The 18786-nt window shown below is 46.5% G+C and overlaps 2 protein-coding genes across 6 annotated transcripts in view; one reads left to right on the top strand and one right to left on the bottom strand.

The window, feature by feature from the left end:
- Positions 1-5721, bottom strand: part of CEPT1 (choline/ethanolamine phosphotransferase 1) — a 32271-nt gene extending 26550 nt beyond the window's left edge. For 2 of the 5 annotated variants that reach the window (XM_068660093.1, XM_068660089.1), the window contains exons 1-2: positions 4056-4138; positions 2210-2611 (exon numbers count right to left, since the gene is read on the bottom strand). In XM_068660093.1, coding sequence (XP_068516194.1) covers positions 2210-2605 — 396 coding nt within the window. In that variant the 5' untranslated portion in view covers positions 2606-2611; positions 4056-4138. Of the gene's footprint in view, positions 1-2209; positions 2612-3939; positions 3964-4055; positions 4139-5050 lie in introns of those variants that run through there. The other 3 variants (XM_068660091.1, XM_068660090.1, XM_068660092.1) reach the window with 3 other exon arrangements.
- On the top strand, positions 4169-18786 carry DRAM2 (DNA damage regulated autophagy modulator 2). The gene is made up of 10 exons (XM_068660095.1): positions 4169-4267; positions 4710-4851; positions 7256-7348; positions 9838-9996; positions 10701-10768; positions 11331-11470; positions 13914-14091; positions 16800-16882; positions 17918-18010; positions 18447-18786. The coding sequence occupies exons 4-10, from the start codon at positions 9866-9868 to the stop codon at positions 18552-18554; spliced, it is 801 nt and encodes a 266-aa protein (XP_068516196.1). The 5' UTR covers positions 4169-4267; positions 4710-4851; positions 7256-7348; positions 9838-9865; the 3' UTR covers positions 18555-18786.

The raw sequence follows: 18786 nt of genomic DNA, 5'->3' as shown, positions 1-18786 counted from the left end.
TTTTTGTTTGTCCTGTTTTGTTGGTTCCTGTTTTGTTTTCTTAAGAAACAAAAATGCAGGCGTCTTCCCATTGCTCAGAGCTTTGCTAGGTGAGGTCCCCCAGCTCAGCATGCAGCAGAGCAACTCGTCTCATTTCCTCTGGCTACCAGTGGAGCTGCAAGAGCTACGTTCCCATGACTCTTCCTGTTGATGAAAGGTGTAGCCAAGTTGCTTTTGAAAAAAGCAGAGCTAAGACTGAGCTACAAGGCAGACCCAATTTACATCTGAAAGCAATAGCATTTTCAGAAGAAAACTGTTTCTGGAAGCCCGAAGTCCCATTTTCTTCCCAGACAGCTACTTGACACTTAAAAGCAGCAGCTCACAGCTCTGCCACTGAGCTGGCATCCTTCCTGTCATGCCAGCACGCAGGGCTGCAGTGCCATATGGCAAACTAGATCAGGCTGGAAGCTACCTCAGCAGAAAGTTATTTTGCAGCTAAAGTGAGAAGACAAACCCATTCAATAAGCACAAAGCAACTCTCAAGCTGTTAAACGTGCAATAGCTGTAATTCAGCCAGCTATAGCTCTATCACCTTCCGAACCGTGTAGCTTTGCACGTACTTCCAAAGTTTTATCACCAACCAGAACACAACCATACTCAGCTTTATGCTCTGGTTCTGTGGCTGATGCCTTTATCAGAGTAAGAGGCAAGTTAAAACAAAGGTGTGTGGCAATGGCACTGCCTGAACAAGGAAGGAGCTGCTCTAAGCGTTCACCACTCAAACTTAGTACTCACTTTACACCTTACACCTCCTAAATTCCACATTTTTTTTTCCCTAAAACTACCCATTCCAATGGATCGCTAGAAGGCAAACATCCTTTTGCTATGTCATACATGAACAGGATGTGCAGGGCTGAATGCACCAGCTTACTTTTTGTTCTTGTTTTTTGTTTTTTTTTTGAGAGCTCACATAGGAAGAAGCCACATGCCACTTGACTAAGAAGCATTCTCCCAACCTGAGTTATCAGCTCTGGTTACAAAGAAGCCTAGACATTTCAAAAGCTAGAAGCCATAAGATCTCCTCTAGCTATTTAGTGTGTAATATATTTCCTGTATCAGATAAATCCTTTTCATTGCATTCGCATATGAGTATCCTTCAAGACAATAAACATTCAAGTAACAGAACTTTTATAGTCCTCAAAAATGAAAGTCTTCTCCCATGCCTTATCAGGCAACTCTGAGTTTTCTCCCTAGTGAGGGAGAAAAAAAGTCTTTGAAGCTAGTAACTTGAAATCCCTTAGAAAGACTTTGTACCCTTGAAACCAGGAATTACACGAAGTTGAGACAGTTCTGACGAGGACAGGTCATGAGCTTTTAGTGCATCCAGAACAAACACAGCCCTGGCTTTCAGCCAGCCTTCTCACATCGCAGACCACAAGTGGCTCACTGCTCCAGGAGACTACTGCGCGTTCCCACACAGCGTTGTGTCTGCAGCCCTGACCTGAGCTACTCGGTAACACGGGGCCCAAGAAGGATGCAGAAGGGCACTCGCTTCATTCAGGACACAGGGTTTGGGCATGCCAGCCAGGGAAGGAAGCTCTCTGTCTATCTCCTGAGCTACACCTCTCTGGTGCTCAGTCCCTGGTCTGATCTAGGGCTGCTCGCTGTGTTGCAACTCCATCTGGGTCGGCAAACAGAGCTAACTGCCAGCCGAGTCACCTTGCATTGCTCATCGTGTGGCAACTCCGAGAGCTAAAGGTGACTAACCCAGTCACAAGCAGAGAAAGCAAACTGCCAAGAACTCCACACGCCATGCACGCAAGAGATGTAAACCCATTTCTTCATTGTCTGCACAGGGACTCAAGCACATCCTCATAGCAGAGCTGCTATCAGAAGAGCTGCTTTGGTACCAGGCCCCATTTCAAGTTGGGACTATTGCCCCGTGGCATCCCTTCCATCAGCCCTCCGGGGAACCCAGTGAACATCACTCAGCAAGCAGCATGCTAACCCCAAATCCCCACGTGCTCCTTTTGCATGCAGGCACTCATTTAGATGCCCAGGCATTACAACCATTCACAGAGAACAGCCTGAACGTACCAGGGCTGTGGGCTAGGTAGGGAAGGAACAGGAGGAACAGCTCCCACAGACACAGGAGCCCACCAGGGAGCAGAGCCAACTGCTGCCCGATCGCAGCAGCTGCCCCAAAGGCCGACAGAAGCCCACCACTTACCTGCTCTGTAGCTGTTGGGCAGTAATATACTAATAGCAGAGTTGTAAAGATATTTATTAACAGTCCAATGATGGTGATCAGATTCGGGGCAATCCAGGCTGGAACTCTTCCAACTAACCATTCCCAGTAACCTTGCATTAGAGGTTCAAGCAGCGATCGTCCAGCGCTCTGGTATTTGTGTTCTTCTAACCGTTTTAGCTGGTGCTTTGACAGGGGAGGTGTGGGCAGCTGAACTAGTTTGCTTAACACGCAGCCAGCGGCAGGACCGTGTCCACAGCCCGCGGGGGATTCCAGATGTGACTCCCCACATCGCCTCTTGAGGTTTCGATGCCCGCTCATGGATCGGGTGGCGTCAGAATTTTTATTTGGCAGATAACAGCTGTTACGGAGAATCATAAGACCCTGCAACATAAAGGGGTGAGACACACTGAAGGTGAAGAACATGGGGGGATTTAAAGGTACCAGAAGTTTCTAAGCAATGCTCTACAGAGTGTTTTATCTGCCAGCAGCAAAACAAAGAAGATTTTAAGAGCACTCCCTTAGTTGGTGATTGCTGAGGAAAGACAGGAAGCAACTGTTCTCAACACAGTTATAAAATAGTAAGTTGCACTTGTTCTCTTTTCCTGCTGCCTACTGAAGCAAATATCCTGCAATCACCAGCCTAAATTTCAGCAGCAGCTTACACCACACCACTGACTTGCGTTACAGACTACAGCACACTCAGCCCTGCACATCGCTCTCCTGGGAGCGTGAGCGATGTGTAACCGATGCGCCCTGCTTAGCTTATCAATTGATAGCGCTAAGAACTGAACAAATACAGAGAAATCTTAAGTTAAACAGCTTTGAAGCAGCTTTGCCTCTTTGCTGAGGAGCAGCAACCACTTAAAGGCAGTTATAAGGAACAGTGATCTGAGAAATGCTTGTATCAGTTTTGCCATGGTGGCTCTTTTCTTGTCCAAGTCCAACCTAAATCAGGTGAAAGCTCATTGTCTATTCAACACTTAAGACAGGCAAGAACATGCCAGAGCTGTGAAGCTTTAGCTGGTCAGAGGCAGCCTACAGACACCAGCTGTGAGAAGATGTGGGGCCACAAACAGCATTCCCAGTGCCAACAAGGAGCCTTGCGGTGCTGCCTCTCTCCTGGCAGCAGGTGACCAGAACCACGTAACTCCCCACAGAGACGAGCAGAGAAATAGAAGGAAGGGAGGCTACAAAGGAAGGTCTGGTATTTATCTAGTACAGTCAACCTAAATAAGTAAATAGCCCTAACTGCTAAGCAGAATGAAGTCCAAGAGAGGAAGATAAGTTATCCCTGGGACCGTGAGCAAGTCACACACCGGGCAGGGAAAACAAGCTAAGTAAACCAAAGGTCAGCTGTGGCACAACACCAAGTGCTCTCGCTTCCACTCTCCGCTGCTTAATTAGGGCAATTTCCCACGGAGAAAACCGCGAGGGGAAGAGGAGAAAGCCAGCACGCAGAGCCCTGCTTCGGCCGGAGCCCAATAAACCGGGGACCCGCCTCACCCGGCCCCCCGGGGGGCCCTGCCCCAGGCCGAACCGGGCCGAGCCGCCCCGCGGGGCTCCCACCGGGGGCAGGGGGGGGTCGGAGGGGGCAGAGGCGGGGGGCGGGGGGCAGGGCCCAGCCTCGGGCTCAGCCCCGGCCCGGGGGAGGCGGCCCCGGTGCGGTGCGGCCCGGCCGGGGGGGGGGGGTCGCCCAGCCCCGTGCCCACCTGCAGCACGGCCCCGAGGCCGGTCGCACCCGCCCTACACCGGGCCGAGCCCCGAGCCCCGGAGGAGCCGCGGGGAACCGGGGAGGGGAAGCGGGGAGGAGGCGGCCGGGCCTTACCTCAGCTCCTCGCCCGGGCGGCGCCTTTGCGACACCTTTTGCGACGGCCGGAAAGCGAGAGGGGGGAGGGGGGCGGGGCGAGGGCCGGGAGGGGGCGGGGCTGGGGGCGGGGCGATGCTGAGGGGGGAGGGGGCGGGGCTCGGGGCGGGGCCCTGTGGGGGGGGCGGGGCTCGGGGCGGCACCGCCGCGGGGCCGGCGCGGGAGCGGCCGAGGTAAAAGCGCTGGGGGGGGGGGGGGGGGGGGGGAGGGAGAGCCCCCAGGGGACCCCTCAGGGCCCCCCCGTCCCGCCCAGCCCCCCTTACCCCGGGGTCGCTCCCGTCGGTGACCCCCAGCCCGGCCCCCCCCGGGTCCCCCACACCCACCCCGGGCTGCCCCCGAGACCCCCCCAGTGCCCCCATCGGGACCCCCGCGACCCCCACCTCAGCCCCCTCCTGCTGCCCCCATCCCTCCCCTTCTCCCCCCGCCCCCCCCCCAAGTTGCCCCCTCCCTCCTCAGCCCTCCCCTGTTGCCCCCCCAGCTGCCCCCCTCCCACCCCAGCCCTCTCCCCTCACCCCCAGCCCTCCCCAACCCCCCCCCCAAGCCCCCTCGTTCCTCCCAGTCCCCCCCAGTCCCCCCAGCGCCCCCAGCCCCGCCGTGTCCCCTCTCTGCCCGCAGCACTCCCGGACTTCAGCGGCTGCCCCCCGGCAGCCCCAGCCCGCTTCATCCCGGGCCCGAGACCCCGAGGTCAGCCGGAGGAACGAGCTGCCACCGGGACGTCACGGCTCCAAAACCGGCATCGACACCGGCATCGGCATGGGTACGTCCTGCCAGCACGGTGCCTGTGCCCCCCTGCTTCTCCCCCGGCTCAGCACCGTGTGTGGGTCCTGGCCTCGGCCCCCTGGAAGCTCAGCCGCACGTACAGAATTAATAGCGACTTTTTTTTTGGCATCTCTACTAAGAAAATTGCACAAAACGAGTCACCCGTCGTTACCCTGCAAAGCCAACACGGTTCCTACCTCCTTGCTCCTAGTCCCTGGGGATTAGCGACCTTTACCCGCTGGTGCCGGGCTGACCCCGGCAGTAAGTTGCACAAATGAACGTGTCCAGGTCCCTCCGTGGCTCGTCCCCGTCCAACCTTTGTGCTCACCTAGGAGCGCACGCAGCACTTTGCTTTCTCTTTCTTCCTTCAACGCAGCCCTGGAGGGTTTTGCTGTCCCTTAGCGTGGCCTCACCTCTGCCTGTGTGCTGGGAGAGCAGGGCAGAGGCGGGCTGACAGCCGGGTTGTCAGCGTTAATGTAGAAATTCCCCGATTTCCACACGTACTTTCAGCCGCCTTTTCAGCATTACGTTAACTTTCTGCCATGAATAGTCTCAGTCGCCTTTCGTTTTCATTACATCTGTAGTTTCTATTCCACATGCTGAAGTCAAGCGTCTGCAGACGCTGGTGCACACTTCCTGCATTTAAAGAAAAACCTCAGAGATACTTATTTTTAAAACTCTTGACTTGCTCTTGGTAATAATTTAATAATATCCACCACAGGAAGGACCTGTGACGGTTGATCTGGGGCTTGACCCCCTGCTTTAGGACACAGAAATGCCTGCAAATTGGGATAAACATTTAAGAAAGCATACTTGAAAAGAGAGGCCAGCCATTGCCATTATATCATCAGCTGGCAAAGGACCTAGCTGAAAAAACAAGGAGGTTGCGCGTGCTTTATTTCCTACTGTTGAAAACAATAGGGCAGGATGAGGCGCTAATAATAATTTATCCTAGGGCTGTCCAGCTGACAAATTGCAAGGCAATCCCGTCCTGCTGCCAGTGCTCTGAGATGCCTTTTTGTGCAGCCGTGCCCGCCCAGCCACTCCTGCTTCAGAGCCCCGTGAGCTGGCAGGGACACGACGAGGCTTCAGCCTGCAGCGCTCTGCGTAGAGCAAAGCCCATGCCCGGTGCATACAGTCTGCCCGCATAACGGTGAGAAAAATGACTTGATTACCCTGAAAAAGCTTCAAACGTCAAAGAAGATGAAAGGAGATGAGAAGAATTCAGGACAGACCGTGACAGAGCTGAGAAGGAGAATTTGGCGGACAACATTTACAAAGCGGTTTTATCATCAGGCGGGTTTGGCAGGGGCTGTACCCACGGAAGGGCAGGAGCAGGGCACAACCCAGCTCTGGTCCCCAGGCCGTTCGGGTGTGCCAGCCCACGGCTGTACGCACGGTAAGAAGTCTTCCTGGCCGCAGCTCTGAGTGCTCCTGCAGCAACCGCACTGCTCTGCACACCTGACCACATGAAAACGGTGGTAATTTGTGCCCAGGCCGTAGCTGCAGGCTGTGACGGGACGGGTTGTGATTCCCGGTCCTGACAGACGGAGGCTGGTCGGCAGCAGGGAGCAGCCACTGCTGGTGAGCATGGACACCCTTCTGTGCGGGGAGAGCAATGCCCAGGGGGCACATCAGGAGCAGCGGCTTTGCTTTACTAACCTCGCCTTAGCCCAGATTAATTTACGTGTCTATGTGTCCAAATACTCCAACGGGCAGAGAATTTGCCTTGTGTCACTTACAATCCACATGGTGCTGGTACCTCAAAGCTGCCCAGCACCCACCTAGTGCAAAGAGCTGTGCAAGCTCACAGGTATCACCAGCTATCAGGAGCACGGCGCAGTGTCTCATCTCCAGCAGCATCTCTGGTGTGTGAAAATGGCAGCATGTGAAGAGAAGACGGGAGCTGTGGGATCTCTGTTTAAATGCAGGTTGTGTGCTGCCGTGCTTCAGCACCCATCCTGCCACATGCTTAGCACAGCACCAGCATCACGTCAGGACGCCCATTCACAATGAAACAGGAAGACGCCACGCTCTGTCCCCTTCCTCATGTGAAAAAAGTGATGTAGGCATTGGTTTTAGTTGCATTGGAACAGCTGCAGTCTATTTTTTTCCGGGAAGCTTCTCATTTCAAGTTAAATCGTTCTATAGAAAGGTCCTGTGAATCCAAAAGTCCTCAACACCCATTTTCCCTCATTGCTACCATCCCACCATGCACATGCTTCATTTTTTAAACCACTGGGAACACAGAAAAAACTTCTTGAGTCAGGCCAAAAGTCCATCTAATCCAGTATCCTGTCCATGGCAATGACTAATAGAAGGTGCTAAGAAAGAGAATAAGCAATATAGAGTAAAATGTTTAGAAGTAACACATCTTGATTCTTTTCCTTTCTATCTCAAAGATTCAGGAAAAAAATGAAGCAAACAGAGAACTTCAGGAAGATGACTTTGGATTACTCTTGAGGTGACATTTCTTTTGACGTCCTTATTCACAGGTGTGTGGCTGGTTGGTTGGTTGGTTGGTTGGTTTCATGCAAATCTATTAGCTCAAAAATAAATCTAAGGCTATAAACATTTAAATGTTAAAGGAAAATTAAAATCCAAGCATCAGATTGACCACTTGAAGTTTTGAGTTACATACCCAGGCATGTAACACCTGTAACAGAGAATGCTGTGCAAAACACACATTTCTCTTTCATGCAAATTCCCGATTTATTCATATGAGAGATGTGATTGTGAACCTATATTGATTACTATTTTTATTGCATTACAGTCGTAAAATAAAAATCAACATGAGAAGGCAAATGTTATGTTGTATTTAGTTTAAAAATGAAAGTTTCAGGGTCAGAAAATAAGCAACTATATCACTCCATTCTTACTAACCACATCCTTTGTTTATCTGTTACCTAACATCTTCCTGACAAGCAGCTGAACCTTTAATTTTATGTAATTATATATTCTTTTCAAGGACTTGAACCACTAATTTTGTAGGCTTAAAAGAAGCACAAACACAGGACAGCAACCAGTTTCTGGTGAATGAGCAATGTTCGTTATTCATTGTTACACATTGTCTGATGAATCTATTGAACTGGCCTCCTGCAAACTCACCTAGACATGCTTACTAGAGAAGGTCAGCAAAACGATACGCCCTGGAAAGACATGCTTGTGATCAAATAGCAGCTGTGTGCAGTACGGCTGCATCAGCAGAGAGCTGAGGGCTACAAAGTGAGATGTAAAGAAGGTGATCGGCTCTGATCTGGTGCAAGATTCACCCATTTTTGTTCCAACTTCCTTTTTCCTCCCATGAGACTTTCTAATCTTCATGCTTCTTATCCTTTTCTCCTTTTTTTTTCCCAGTCTCTCACACTCCAAGCAATTCACACCTCCTAAGACCTCTCAGTCCTGCACTTATTCCTGTTTTGTCTCATAATGTTATTTTCCTTTTCTCACACAGTGTTTGATCTTTGGATGCCCTTGGATCTGTACTCTATTATTTGTTCTTCTCATTTTCCCTGTCTCATATTGCATTCACAGGCTTCAGTTTCACCTATGCTTAAACACTTCCTGTACTCTCTTCTCAGTGGTATAAGTTTAAGGGAATGCTGTCAGCAGAGTATCATTCTATGCATAAAATGCAGACCCCAGCATAGCCCATAAAATAAACCCTCTAGAGGGTTCTCATCAATCTGTACAAATACCTGAAGGGAGGGCACAGAGAAGCCAGATCCCGGCTCCTCTCTGGTGCCCAGTGCCAGGACAAGAGGCAGTGAGCACAAACTGAACCATGGGAGGCTCTGTCTGGGCATCAAGAAGCATTTCTGTCCTGTGAAGGTGACTGAGCACTGGCACAGCTTGCCCAGAGAGGTTGTGGAGTCTCCTCCTTGGAGATCTCCTGAAGCCATCTGCACATGGTCCTGGGCACCCTGCTCTGGGTGGCCTTGCTGGAGCAGGGGCTTGGAGATGAACCCAGACATCCCCACCAACCTCAGGCATTTTGTGATTCCAAAATCAGAAAGCAATTCAGCTCAACTTCGTATCTGAAGCCAGTAGGAAGCTCCTTCCCTCTAGCAGCAGTGCGGAGAGGAGCCCGGTTCTGTGAGCTCACCGGGGTGACACCGCTGCACGTCACTGCTCTGACTGCTGGTGGCAGAGGCACAGAGCTGCTCTCAGGCTGGGCCTTACAGAACTGGACAGAGGTAGCAGTGTAACACCACTGGAGATGGGCCCTTTTCTCACACCTTTAAAGACAAAGCAGCTGCTACACTTCCACCTGGAATAGGCAGTCCTCGAGGCTGAAGGCTACAGATGGTAGCAGTCAGCTCTTGCTCATAGATACCTGTGAGCTTATTTAAGTGATGCTTGTAACAGATGTTGAGTCACACATCATGCCAGGTACTAAATGAATACAGATATTAAAATAATTTTGGGTCATTTTCTACCCAGTTGTTTGCTAGTGGAAATTTTAGGCTTTACAACAGCCAGTATCAATTAAATTTTCACTATTGGGACACATTCTCTGTCAGCATCACTAATTCTGACACGGTGTTATGACTTGGTGATCTTGAAGGTCTTTTCCAACCTAGATGATTCTGTGATTTTATGACACAAGGGTAAGAAGAAAATAGTCAGTTATTCATAGTGACTCTCTTGACCTTTTCCTGGTCAAGAGAGTCACTACAAATGCTACAAATGCTGAGATGCACAGTAAAGTGGCTCTACTGGTTTCTTTTCTCATGATATCCTAAGAATTTCAGAGTGAATGCTTCCAGATATTATTTCTGCTTCTTTGTGATTGCTTCCATACTGTGAAGTCAAATCTCACGTTGGGTTTGCAAGACAGGTCTGAGAGCAACATCAAATCCACTTCACCTTGGCATAGCCTTTGTAGAGAAGAGTCATCCTTGACAACAACGGTAGACTGTATGAATAGGCAGCTTGCCTCAAAAAAAAATCTCAGTAAACCTTTTTATTCAATTCCTCACAGTGTTCAGAGGTTAGAAGTCAGCTCTGCAATGTGGTGGTTCCAGCAAGGACTGTCTTTCTTGCCTGCGTCTTTGGTTGTTTGGTCAGCTGCATCTTTTGTGTTTTCATACATCACCGCTATCGTCCTACACCACGTTGACCCTTTGGTGCCCTATATCAGGTTAGTAATGTGCAGACAATGCCCTGATAACTGTATCACAGTATTGAATTGGCCTCTCACGCTTCTGAATTCTTCCCCAACTCCAAACTTTAAATACCAGCTTTTACCCAACAGCTCCAGTTCTGAAGTTGCCTACAAATTGCTAAACAAATTTGTAAGTCTATTCAAAGCTCTCTGTCTATCTGATCTGTCCTTTATGTTGTGGTTCTATGAACGTATCCTTAAAATGATAATGAACAAGAACTCTGGGGGTGAGTCTTCAGCCCTGTTTGGAGAACAGCATCTTGCTCTCTCCAGGCTTGGTTTTGTCAGTAAAGCTGTACTGTAATCTACAGTGCCAACTGCATGCCATCAAAGCTGTACGTATGGCCTTAATTTTGGTCTTTCAGATTTCCAGGTTCTTCATTTCCCAGTTTTAATACTCTTTATTCACCTTTTATTGTGGAATCAAGATCAGAATAAAAGGAATAGCTATACCAAGCACGTTAATTTCTTGTTCTAAGGATAGCAGTTTGCACTGTGCTTACATGTATTTCTAGAGCTCTAGAAACGAGTACGGTATTGTTAGAGTAATGAAAACAGTGAAAAATAGCTGGGAGGGTTTTTACAAGCTTTCTTATGCTTTCTTTGTAGACTGAAATAACTAAAGTTGTATTGCAAGTATTTTTAATATAGATACGTATCACTCCATTTATCTCTTCCAGTGATACAGGGACAATACCTCCAGAAAGATGCTTGTTTGGGATCATGTTAAATATTTCGGCTTTCTTGGGTGAGTATAGAAAGCTGTCCATGGCAAACTGCATGCAGTTCTGGGATGCACAGCGTTTGAAATGGTTTCCTTATTCAGATCATTAAAACATCCCATAATTCTCATCAAAAGCTAAATTTTAAGCAATTAATCCTAGTTCTCTTAAGTAATTCAGAGAAAAGTATATTGCAGGGATTTACCCACAAAGCCAGCATGACAATTGCAGATTCCAGAAGGCCAAAAATACATTTAAAAAAGACAAACAAAGAAACTGTTATGAGAAATAGAAATGCAGAGTTAAGGCAGTCATCTTACTTGTGCTGCAGTTACGGAGAGGGGAAAAAACAATATGTTTTTCAAGTGAAGGATATAAGGTATTTTCCAACCTTAATGATTCTATGATTCTAAGAAAAATCCAATAAGTTATTTCAGTTTTGGCTTCCAAATTCTCAACTGTCCTATTCCTAAGACAGTTTTGGTATTTTAAATATATGCTACTGTCACTCAGCATCTTCGCAGTTCAAACAAAACAGTTTACTTGACAGCTTAAAATCTTAAACACATTTGTGATTTTCATTTGCAGGTGCGGCTACCATGTATGTCCGTTATAAGCAAGTTTATGCTTTGAATCCAGAAAAATCCAAGATCATCAAGCTTAATAAGATCGGCCTGACTCTAGGACTGATAAGCTGTTTTGGACTTTGTATTATTGCAAATTTCCAGGTTTGTGCTTTGCTTGCAATGTTTTGAACCTGTCCAGAGTTCTGTGTTTGTTTGTTTACTGAGATACCTGGTAAAACTGGGGCGTTATTAAAGGCAAAACTTTTGAGGAAAAAAATTTTTTAAATCAAATTCCCTATAGAGAACTGTTAATAGTTTGGAATTTCTTTACGTATTTCTTATTTGCTTTATCCACTGGAATTTGTGAGCAGACATTCACAAAATTCCAAGCCATTTAAAAACAAAAATCAGAAGTTTTGCAAGAAGCAAACTCATCTTGCTTCTCCTTGTCGGAGATTTGAAAGCCTTAACTCCAGATGAGAAGACCACAACTATATCATATTTTAATACGGGAGAATCAAGTGTCAAATAGTCAAAAACTGTTAGAACTAGAAGTAAAGCCAGCAAAAACACCCAACCCCACAAGAACTCTTACTCTGAAAAATCTTCCCTCCTACGTATCTTTTCCTGCAAAACCTGTGCAATTGTTGAAAACACTGCAATGTCAACCAGCTTTTGAATTTCTCCCAGTGTCTCTATGTTTTTTCCTCAATATCTTTTTTCCCTTGCTTTTTCAAAACCATTTCTCACATATCACACCATCAGCAGGACTAGATTCAGGATTGCTGGCTGTTACACGCAAGACGGTTGTGTACTTGCCAGCCTCATCATATTAATTACGAGCTGGATTTTTCAGGGGTCTGTAGTAGTGCCTTTAGCCACTAGAGGCTGCAGTGGCTCCTGCTGGATTAGGGCCAAGGAAAAGCGAAACAGAAAAACAGAAAAGCTCCAGGAAATCTCCACCTTTTTTTTCTCTCATCTCCTTTCCCCACAGCACAGCTCTCCCAATTTTTTCAGCATCCCATGTCGCAGAAACTTCAGTATGCTGACTTTTTTTTTTTTTTTTGAGGCCTCAATCTGTATTTTTTAGCACTCTAGCCAGACTCGCTGGCCACAGCCCCTACCAGCATAACCACCAAGCAAGAGCTTCCAGGTTGTGTCTAGCTGTATGATTGTCTTCCACCACTGGTCAGGAGAGGTTATATCTACGTCTTGTAGATAAACAAAATGTAGAAAGTGAATGTTCCTTTGTTATATAGTTTCTGTGACATTTTATCTTGAGCAAGAAAAAAGTGGAAATGATGTACCTGCATACCTGCATATCCAAGTGATGCTGAGGATTGTCTAGAGGCCATCCCAGAAGCAAAAGGAGCTAAGGCCTATGAAGTCCACTAGTTACTGAAGACAAATGAATTTGAAAATGTCCAAAGATGCTTAAAGGGAACAGCCATCAGGCAGAGCCTCAGACAGCTTTCACTGGTTGGGAGTAAAAGTGATGGCACAAGGCTCAGAGGGGATTTGATTTATGCTGTTCAGCCAGTGCTATGGCTCAGTTCTAGCTGTGGCTATTGATTTCTCACATCGGAGAAAGATTTCTCTCTGCTGACACCTTACTGAGCAGCACTGGACACACACCTTTACAGCTTGGCTATTCACATGCAAATTGTTACACTGCTGTGGATGCAGCAGTTAAATATCATTTAATTAATCTGCGCACAGAGATTGTGAGGAAAGGGTGATTCCAATTCCTGATCTTAATAGCTATTCAGTAACATACATAGTCTCATTCATTAGGGCATAAAAGATTACTTGCAGAATTGGATTGCAGAGGGGCTGCCAATGTGGTGTACAATTGACAAGATGCTTTTTATTTGCTGTGTTTGGCTACTTTGCTCAGTCAGGGATAAGAGGAAAGGACTGAGTGTGACGTAGTTTGTAACAACATAAATTTCGAGTTTGATTGTTTTTCTTGGAATAGCTTCTAGGTTTAATGATTATTATTTGACAGTTGATTCTCCTAACGTGTTTATTACTGTTTGATTCCACCTTGTTCCCTCTGAGTAGTCTAAGATTCTAATTTGACAAGCAAGGCTTGTTCAAACTGGAGTCATTCAGAGCAGCGCCAAACCTAATTAGTTTTAACTTCTTCGCGGGGGACTAGAATTGTGCATCATGTTTGTCCTCTATTGCATTATCCTTCATAGATGCAGAAATTCCTGGGATAGAAATGTTCAGCAGGTAGCCTGTTGTCACTCTTGCTGCCTTCACAGCTGCAGGGATTCCACCATCCAGTTTCTATTTTTATCACCCAGTGTGGTAGTGAGGGCAGCTTTTATGAATTCCTGTAGTTAAGATATAGTTGTGGTCTCTAACTTAGCCCCAAGAACTTGCCAAAAACCAGCAACACAGAGAGCTGGCAGGTGCTGGCTTCCAGCTAACTCTGAGATTTCCAAGAAAATCCACATGCTGACACAGTCCTGAACACTTTAGCTTGGCATATGAGAAGATGATTGAGCAGGTGGAGTGTCAAACATTTACAAAAGAAAATATTCCCCAAGTTTAAGACAAAACCAGGTTCTATACAAGCAGTGCTTTCTTTCCCTAGAAATCTGTTCTGTACTACGTACACGTGGTTGGAGCCTGCCTGACGTTCGGAGTTGGAGCCATTTACATGCTGGTTCAGACCGTCCTATCCTACCTGATGCAGCCAGAAATTCACAGCAAAGACGTCTTTTGGATCCGTCTGACCGTGTTACTCTGGTGCAGCTCAAGCATTGCAAGCAGTATCCTTTTGCTGCAAAATGCAGCAACATTTATTTAGCCTGCCAATACGACAGAGTGTGCCACAGAAGGTCTGTCATCGTTAGACACACAGCTTGTATCATAGTATTCATGTTCAGTTTTGCAACCTGGGAACTAGGAAGAAGGGAGCCATCAGGCTAAGCCAGGTAGTGAGTCACAAGCCAATAAAAACGGCAAGAGTCGTCATCATCCCCTCTCCTCTCCCTGCCTCCTGCACCTAAGATTGAAAATCGCAAAATAAGAATTCACAAAGAGGCCTGACTGTAGACTGTGATTGCTAGGGAGAAAGGGAAGTGTACTTCAGAGACTGATGGTTTTAATGGGGGGGAAAAAAGCCAGGTAAGAAATGAAAGTGTCAGCTCCCTGATGACAGGAGTGCTGCAGCAAGTTTTGTAGTTGGATATACCTAGAACGGAAAAGTACCGAATGCAGCATAGAACACCAGTAACCCAGCTGTGTGCAGCAGTAGTGCACCATGCCAGCTGGCACACAGAGCACGTTTAAAGTGCTGGCATTTATCAGAGTGACAACTCTGGAGCACACTGCCAAGGTGGAGTCAGAAGAGCCATTTGACCTCTGAGCTCCTCCCCTGCCCATCCTGGAGTTCTAGATCCAAGTTTCTGACACACATTCCTTACAAGCTTCCCTTGGCTCTGGAACCCATCCTTCCCCTTACCTTTGAATTCTGGGTGCTGGAAGCAGGAATGGATTTTGCAGAAACCAAGGCAAACCCATTCAGAAAGAGAGGCCTTTTCCTGTCCAGAGTCATTTACCACTCAGTAAACAACCCCAGTAGTTCTTCTGCTCACCCTGATGGACCTAAACGTTGTGTTTTGAAGATCGTGACTCAGTTGTGTCAAACAGGACTACAACACTTAAAGCATTAGGCTTTACATTCCAAAGACATGAGTCCAAAATCATTGCCTAAATGCTGTCCCTTCTGCAGTTGAATCAAGGCCACCTATTTAGTCCCCACAATTTTACTTATTTCTAGGCTGACAGCCAAAACTAACACTGAACCATATGCCCATTTCCCACTGACAGACCATCACTGATCATTGAGTTCCCATTCCTACAGCAAGATGATATAATCTGGGCACAGGCTGGTTTTCCATAAAGAAGTGAGAAAGAGGAGGCTGGATACAGAGTAAGGAAGTCATCTGTGAAACTTCAGAGAATTGAAGTCCATAACAGAAAATGTTGGTGCCAGAGAAGAACAGTATTTTTGACTTTGAACAGTTGAGGGACGAATACAATTGGAGAAGACTAAAATGGAACAATATGAACTGATTCAAGTTAAGAGCCTTTTACAGATGCCAAAAAATCCACAAGCCCAAAATCTTTAGAGGTTTTTAAATCAATATGGTCTAACCAAAATTAGAGGGAAGTAAAGACAGCTGTAAAAATAATGATATATACATACATTTGTATATGGAAGGGGAATAAAAGTGAAATGGTTAGAGTAGTTCCTAAGTAATGTAATGATGTAATAAGGGAAGGATAGTAAGAAGTCTAGGGCCATAGGTAAAATGGTTGTTTGGTTGTTTCTGGTACTGAATGACAGAAGGTATCTAAAAATGCTACTTATCCACTGCTGGAGTGAGACAGAACTGTCAACACAGAACAAGCAAAACAGTTAATTACCTGCTCTGTAACCAGTGGAGAACAGGAGCCAGATATTTTGTATCACAACCATTAAATTCTTTTCATTGTAGTAGTAACTCAGGCAGAAAACTAACAGCTACTAAAGCTGCACATTTTAATTAGCAGTGAGCTGGGTATCCTGCATTCAGATCAGTAACAGAGCTCCCTTGACTATTCACATCAATGTTTTAAATAGGCTTTGAAAGTCTGAGCATTCAAAGATGTTTGTGCCAGTACGGTCAGCCTCGTTCACTGCCAAAAATAATCTTGCACATCAGGAGGCTTTTGGTGTTTAATCGCATTAAGGATTGAAGAAATTAATAGTTATGTGAAAACCAGATCTTTTGTAACTTAATGTTCTAATTTTCACTTGCAAAGGCAGTAGCACTGGTGTAGCATACTTTCCTTCTGTAAGGTATTGAAAAAGCATTATCTTATTACCCTAGAAATACCCCAGGTCTCCAATGAAATGAGGAATCATTATCATGTAGCATTTCTCCTTGGCTGCTGCACCAGACCAGTTATCGAACCCTGGGTGGACTGAAAGAGAAGCAGGAATGCTCGTAGCCTCCTTCTTGGCACTGCTGCTAACAGTTCACTGTTCTGGCCTGTAACCCACACACCAGGGGTTCAAGGTGGTTGAGAAGCTGAAAAGCAATCAAAGAAAGGGAGGCACACACTGTTAGCCTGGAAACTACCACTGCAAACCTGAAAGCACTAAGCATGGTTCACATAACACAGAAATTTTATGTTAGATCAAGGTATTACAAGGTGCAGTATACAGAGAACAGGGATGATTGATGTAGCTTAGAATTAATCTTTTCCTGTGACATTAATCCAAATCAACTGTTGGAACAACCTACAAGTTGAAGAGAATGATGTGAAGCTGTAAACATCACCATTACTGTTTGTTATGCTGAGGAGACCTTGTGGAAAACACACAGAAATCTCCTTACAAACCCAGCTTGAAACAACCCAGAGCCAAGTGTGACATTTCCAAGTTGCTCAATCTTTGTCTTGAATCTTCCTTAACATATTTCTTTAGTGTTTGTTTCCTCACTTGTCTTGTATAGTGGCCTGTACGGCACAAATCTAGTGCAAAAGTTGCACTGGGACCCAGAGGAAAAAGTGAGTAGAAAAAGAAAACAAAACACAACAGAGCAAAAAAAATGTGTGTTTGTCACAGGGTCAATAACGTATCTGGGAATTCATTGCAGTTGTAGATAGCTAGGTGCTTTCAGGACATGTACTTGGGATGGGGGAGGACAAGGGAGCCTGAGCAGTTGGCCAGCATGCAGCTGCTTGCTGAAGTGCTGTCCTGAGCAAAGCAGTTGCAGCTTCAAGCATCACTTTAAATTAATCTCATTGATGGGCAGTAACTGAACTGCTTCAACCAGTTGTCAGGATAGCCACCTATCTGGTCCACACTGATCAGAAGTTCCCAGTTACTGTTACAGGTAACTGTGAGCAATGAAACGTGCTAGCTGGTCGCTGTGAAGCAGAGATCCTAACTGCTGCTAGGTGGGTATCTGGTGGGGTAAGGTGGAGAAAAAGGCCAAAAGATACAGATGCTAGGGATGCCATTGAAACGTAAGTGCTGGGCATTAAGGGACACCAAGTGGCACGGAGAACAGGGGCTAGGGCACATAGGGCTCAGTGGCTCTGCCTCCATCCCTGGCCCTGCCCTTCCTTCTCCAGTCACTGCAGGAGGCATGGGAGGTTGCCGGAGAAAATATCACGCAGGCTGCTTTTGGAGGGCTTTTCCTCCCTCCCTCTCTGTAAAGCACAGAGTGTTCGTGAGGTTTTTTCACACCCAGGGAGACCCTCAAACTTTTTTGGAAGATGGGATTACTTCTGTAAAGGGATTTTGTTGCTGGCCACATCAAGCTTTTACTGAGCCTTCATTTTTTGCGAGGTGGATATGCATTTCCCAGTGGGAGTGATCTCAGGTGTGTGGAGCTGGTGTTTTCCTGGTTCTCCTCACTCTTCTACTGAGTGAGCAGTTCATTCTGAGGGACTCCAGATACTCTAAGGAATTTTGTTTTCTGAATAGAATAGTTGTGGATTCAGGATGTCATATGTGCGAGCTATCTTTGTGCCATTACAGAGTCAAGAGGACTTTCTAATACTGAGTTTTTCCCCCTCTCTCTCACTGTCATACAGGGCTACACAGCTCACATCATCAGTACCGTCTCGGAGTGGTCACTAGCATTCTCCTTCCTCAGCTTTTTCCTCACCTATATTCGTGACTTTCAGGTAAAATGAATGTTAACATTAGAGCTCAGAGAAGCAGAGCGCTTAAATATCCTGACATGGTGCAAGGTGGGCTGTGTTCACCTGCTTCTGAGCTAACCAGTATGGATCAGATGTGGAGGCTGGAAGAGCCGCAGCATGAACAGCATTAAATGGTCCTTTCATCCTCAGTAGCATCTATTCCTACTGTGTTAACACACAGATCCCAGCCCAGGCTGGCTGTACCCAGCTTCACTTGCAGGATCTGTCCCAGTCACGGGGGAGGTTTGCTATAGGCTTGCAAGGCAAACTGCAGAGGCAATCCAGGACAGTATGGGAGCCGGTTTAGTAGTTCTTGAGCTGATCTGCATTTTGTTGTTTCATCTGACTATTAAAACTGTCCATGCTGAGCAAATGACAAGCCTGGTAAGTTGTGGTTTCTTTCTTTTTTCCTGCACAGAAAATTTCCCTGCGTGCAGTTGTTAGCTTGCATGGACGAACCCTCTATAACACACCACAGAGCTTTGTGGCTGATGAACAGACACTGCTGATAGCAGGGAGCATCTAATGAAGGTGAAGAGAACATGTTCTCAGCATAACTCAGGAATTTAATAGCAATAACAGTTCGCACTTATTTTATATTTAAAAAAAAAAAATGAAGTGATTGTATTCTACTTGACATGAAGGGCTTTGCTATTAACCCACACAGCAATGCAAATGTTATCAGTATTGTAAACGAGCCTGTAACATTTCTACACATGCCAATGTCATGAAAGAATTAAATGAAGGTTATTAAAAGA

This window comes from Anas acuta, chromosome 24, assembly GCF_963932015.1.
Source record: "Anas acuta chromosome 24, bAnaAcu1.1, whole genome shotgun sequence".
NCBI lineage: Eukaryota > Metazoa > Chordata > Aves > Anseriformes > Anatidae > Anas > Anas acuta.
The sequence above is the reverse complement of the archived record's forward strand: the minus strand, read 5'-3'. Positions and strand labels throughout refer to the sequence as shown.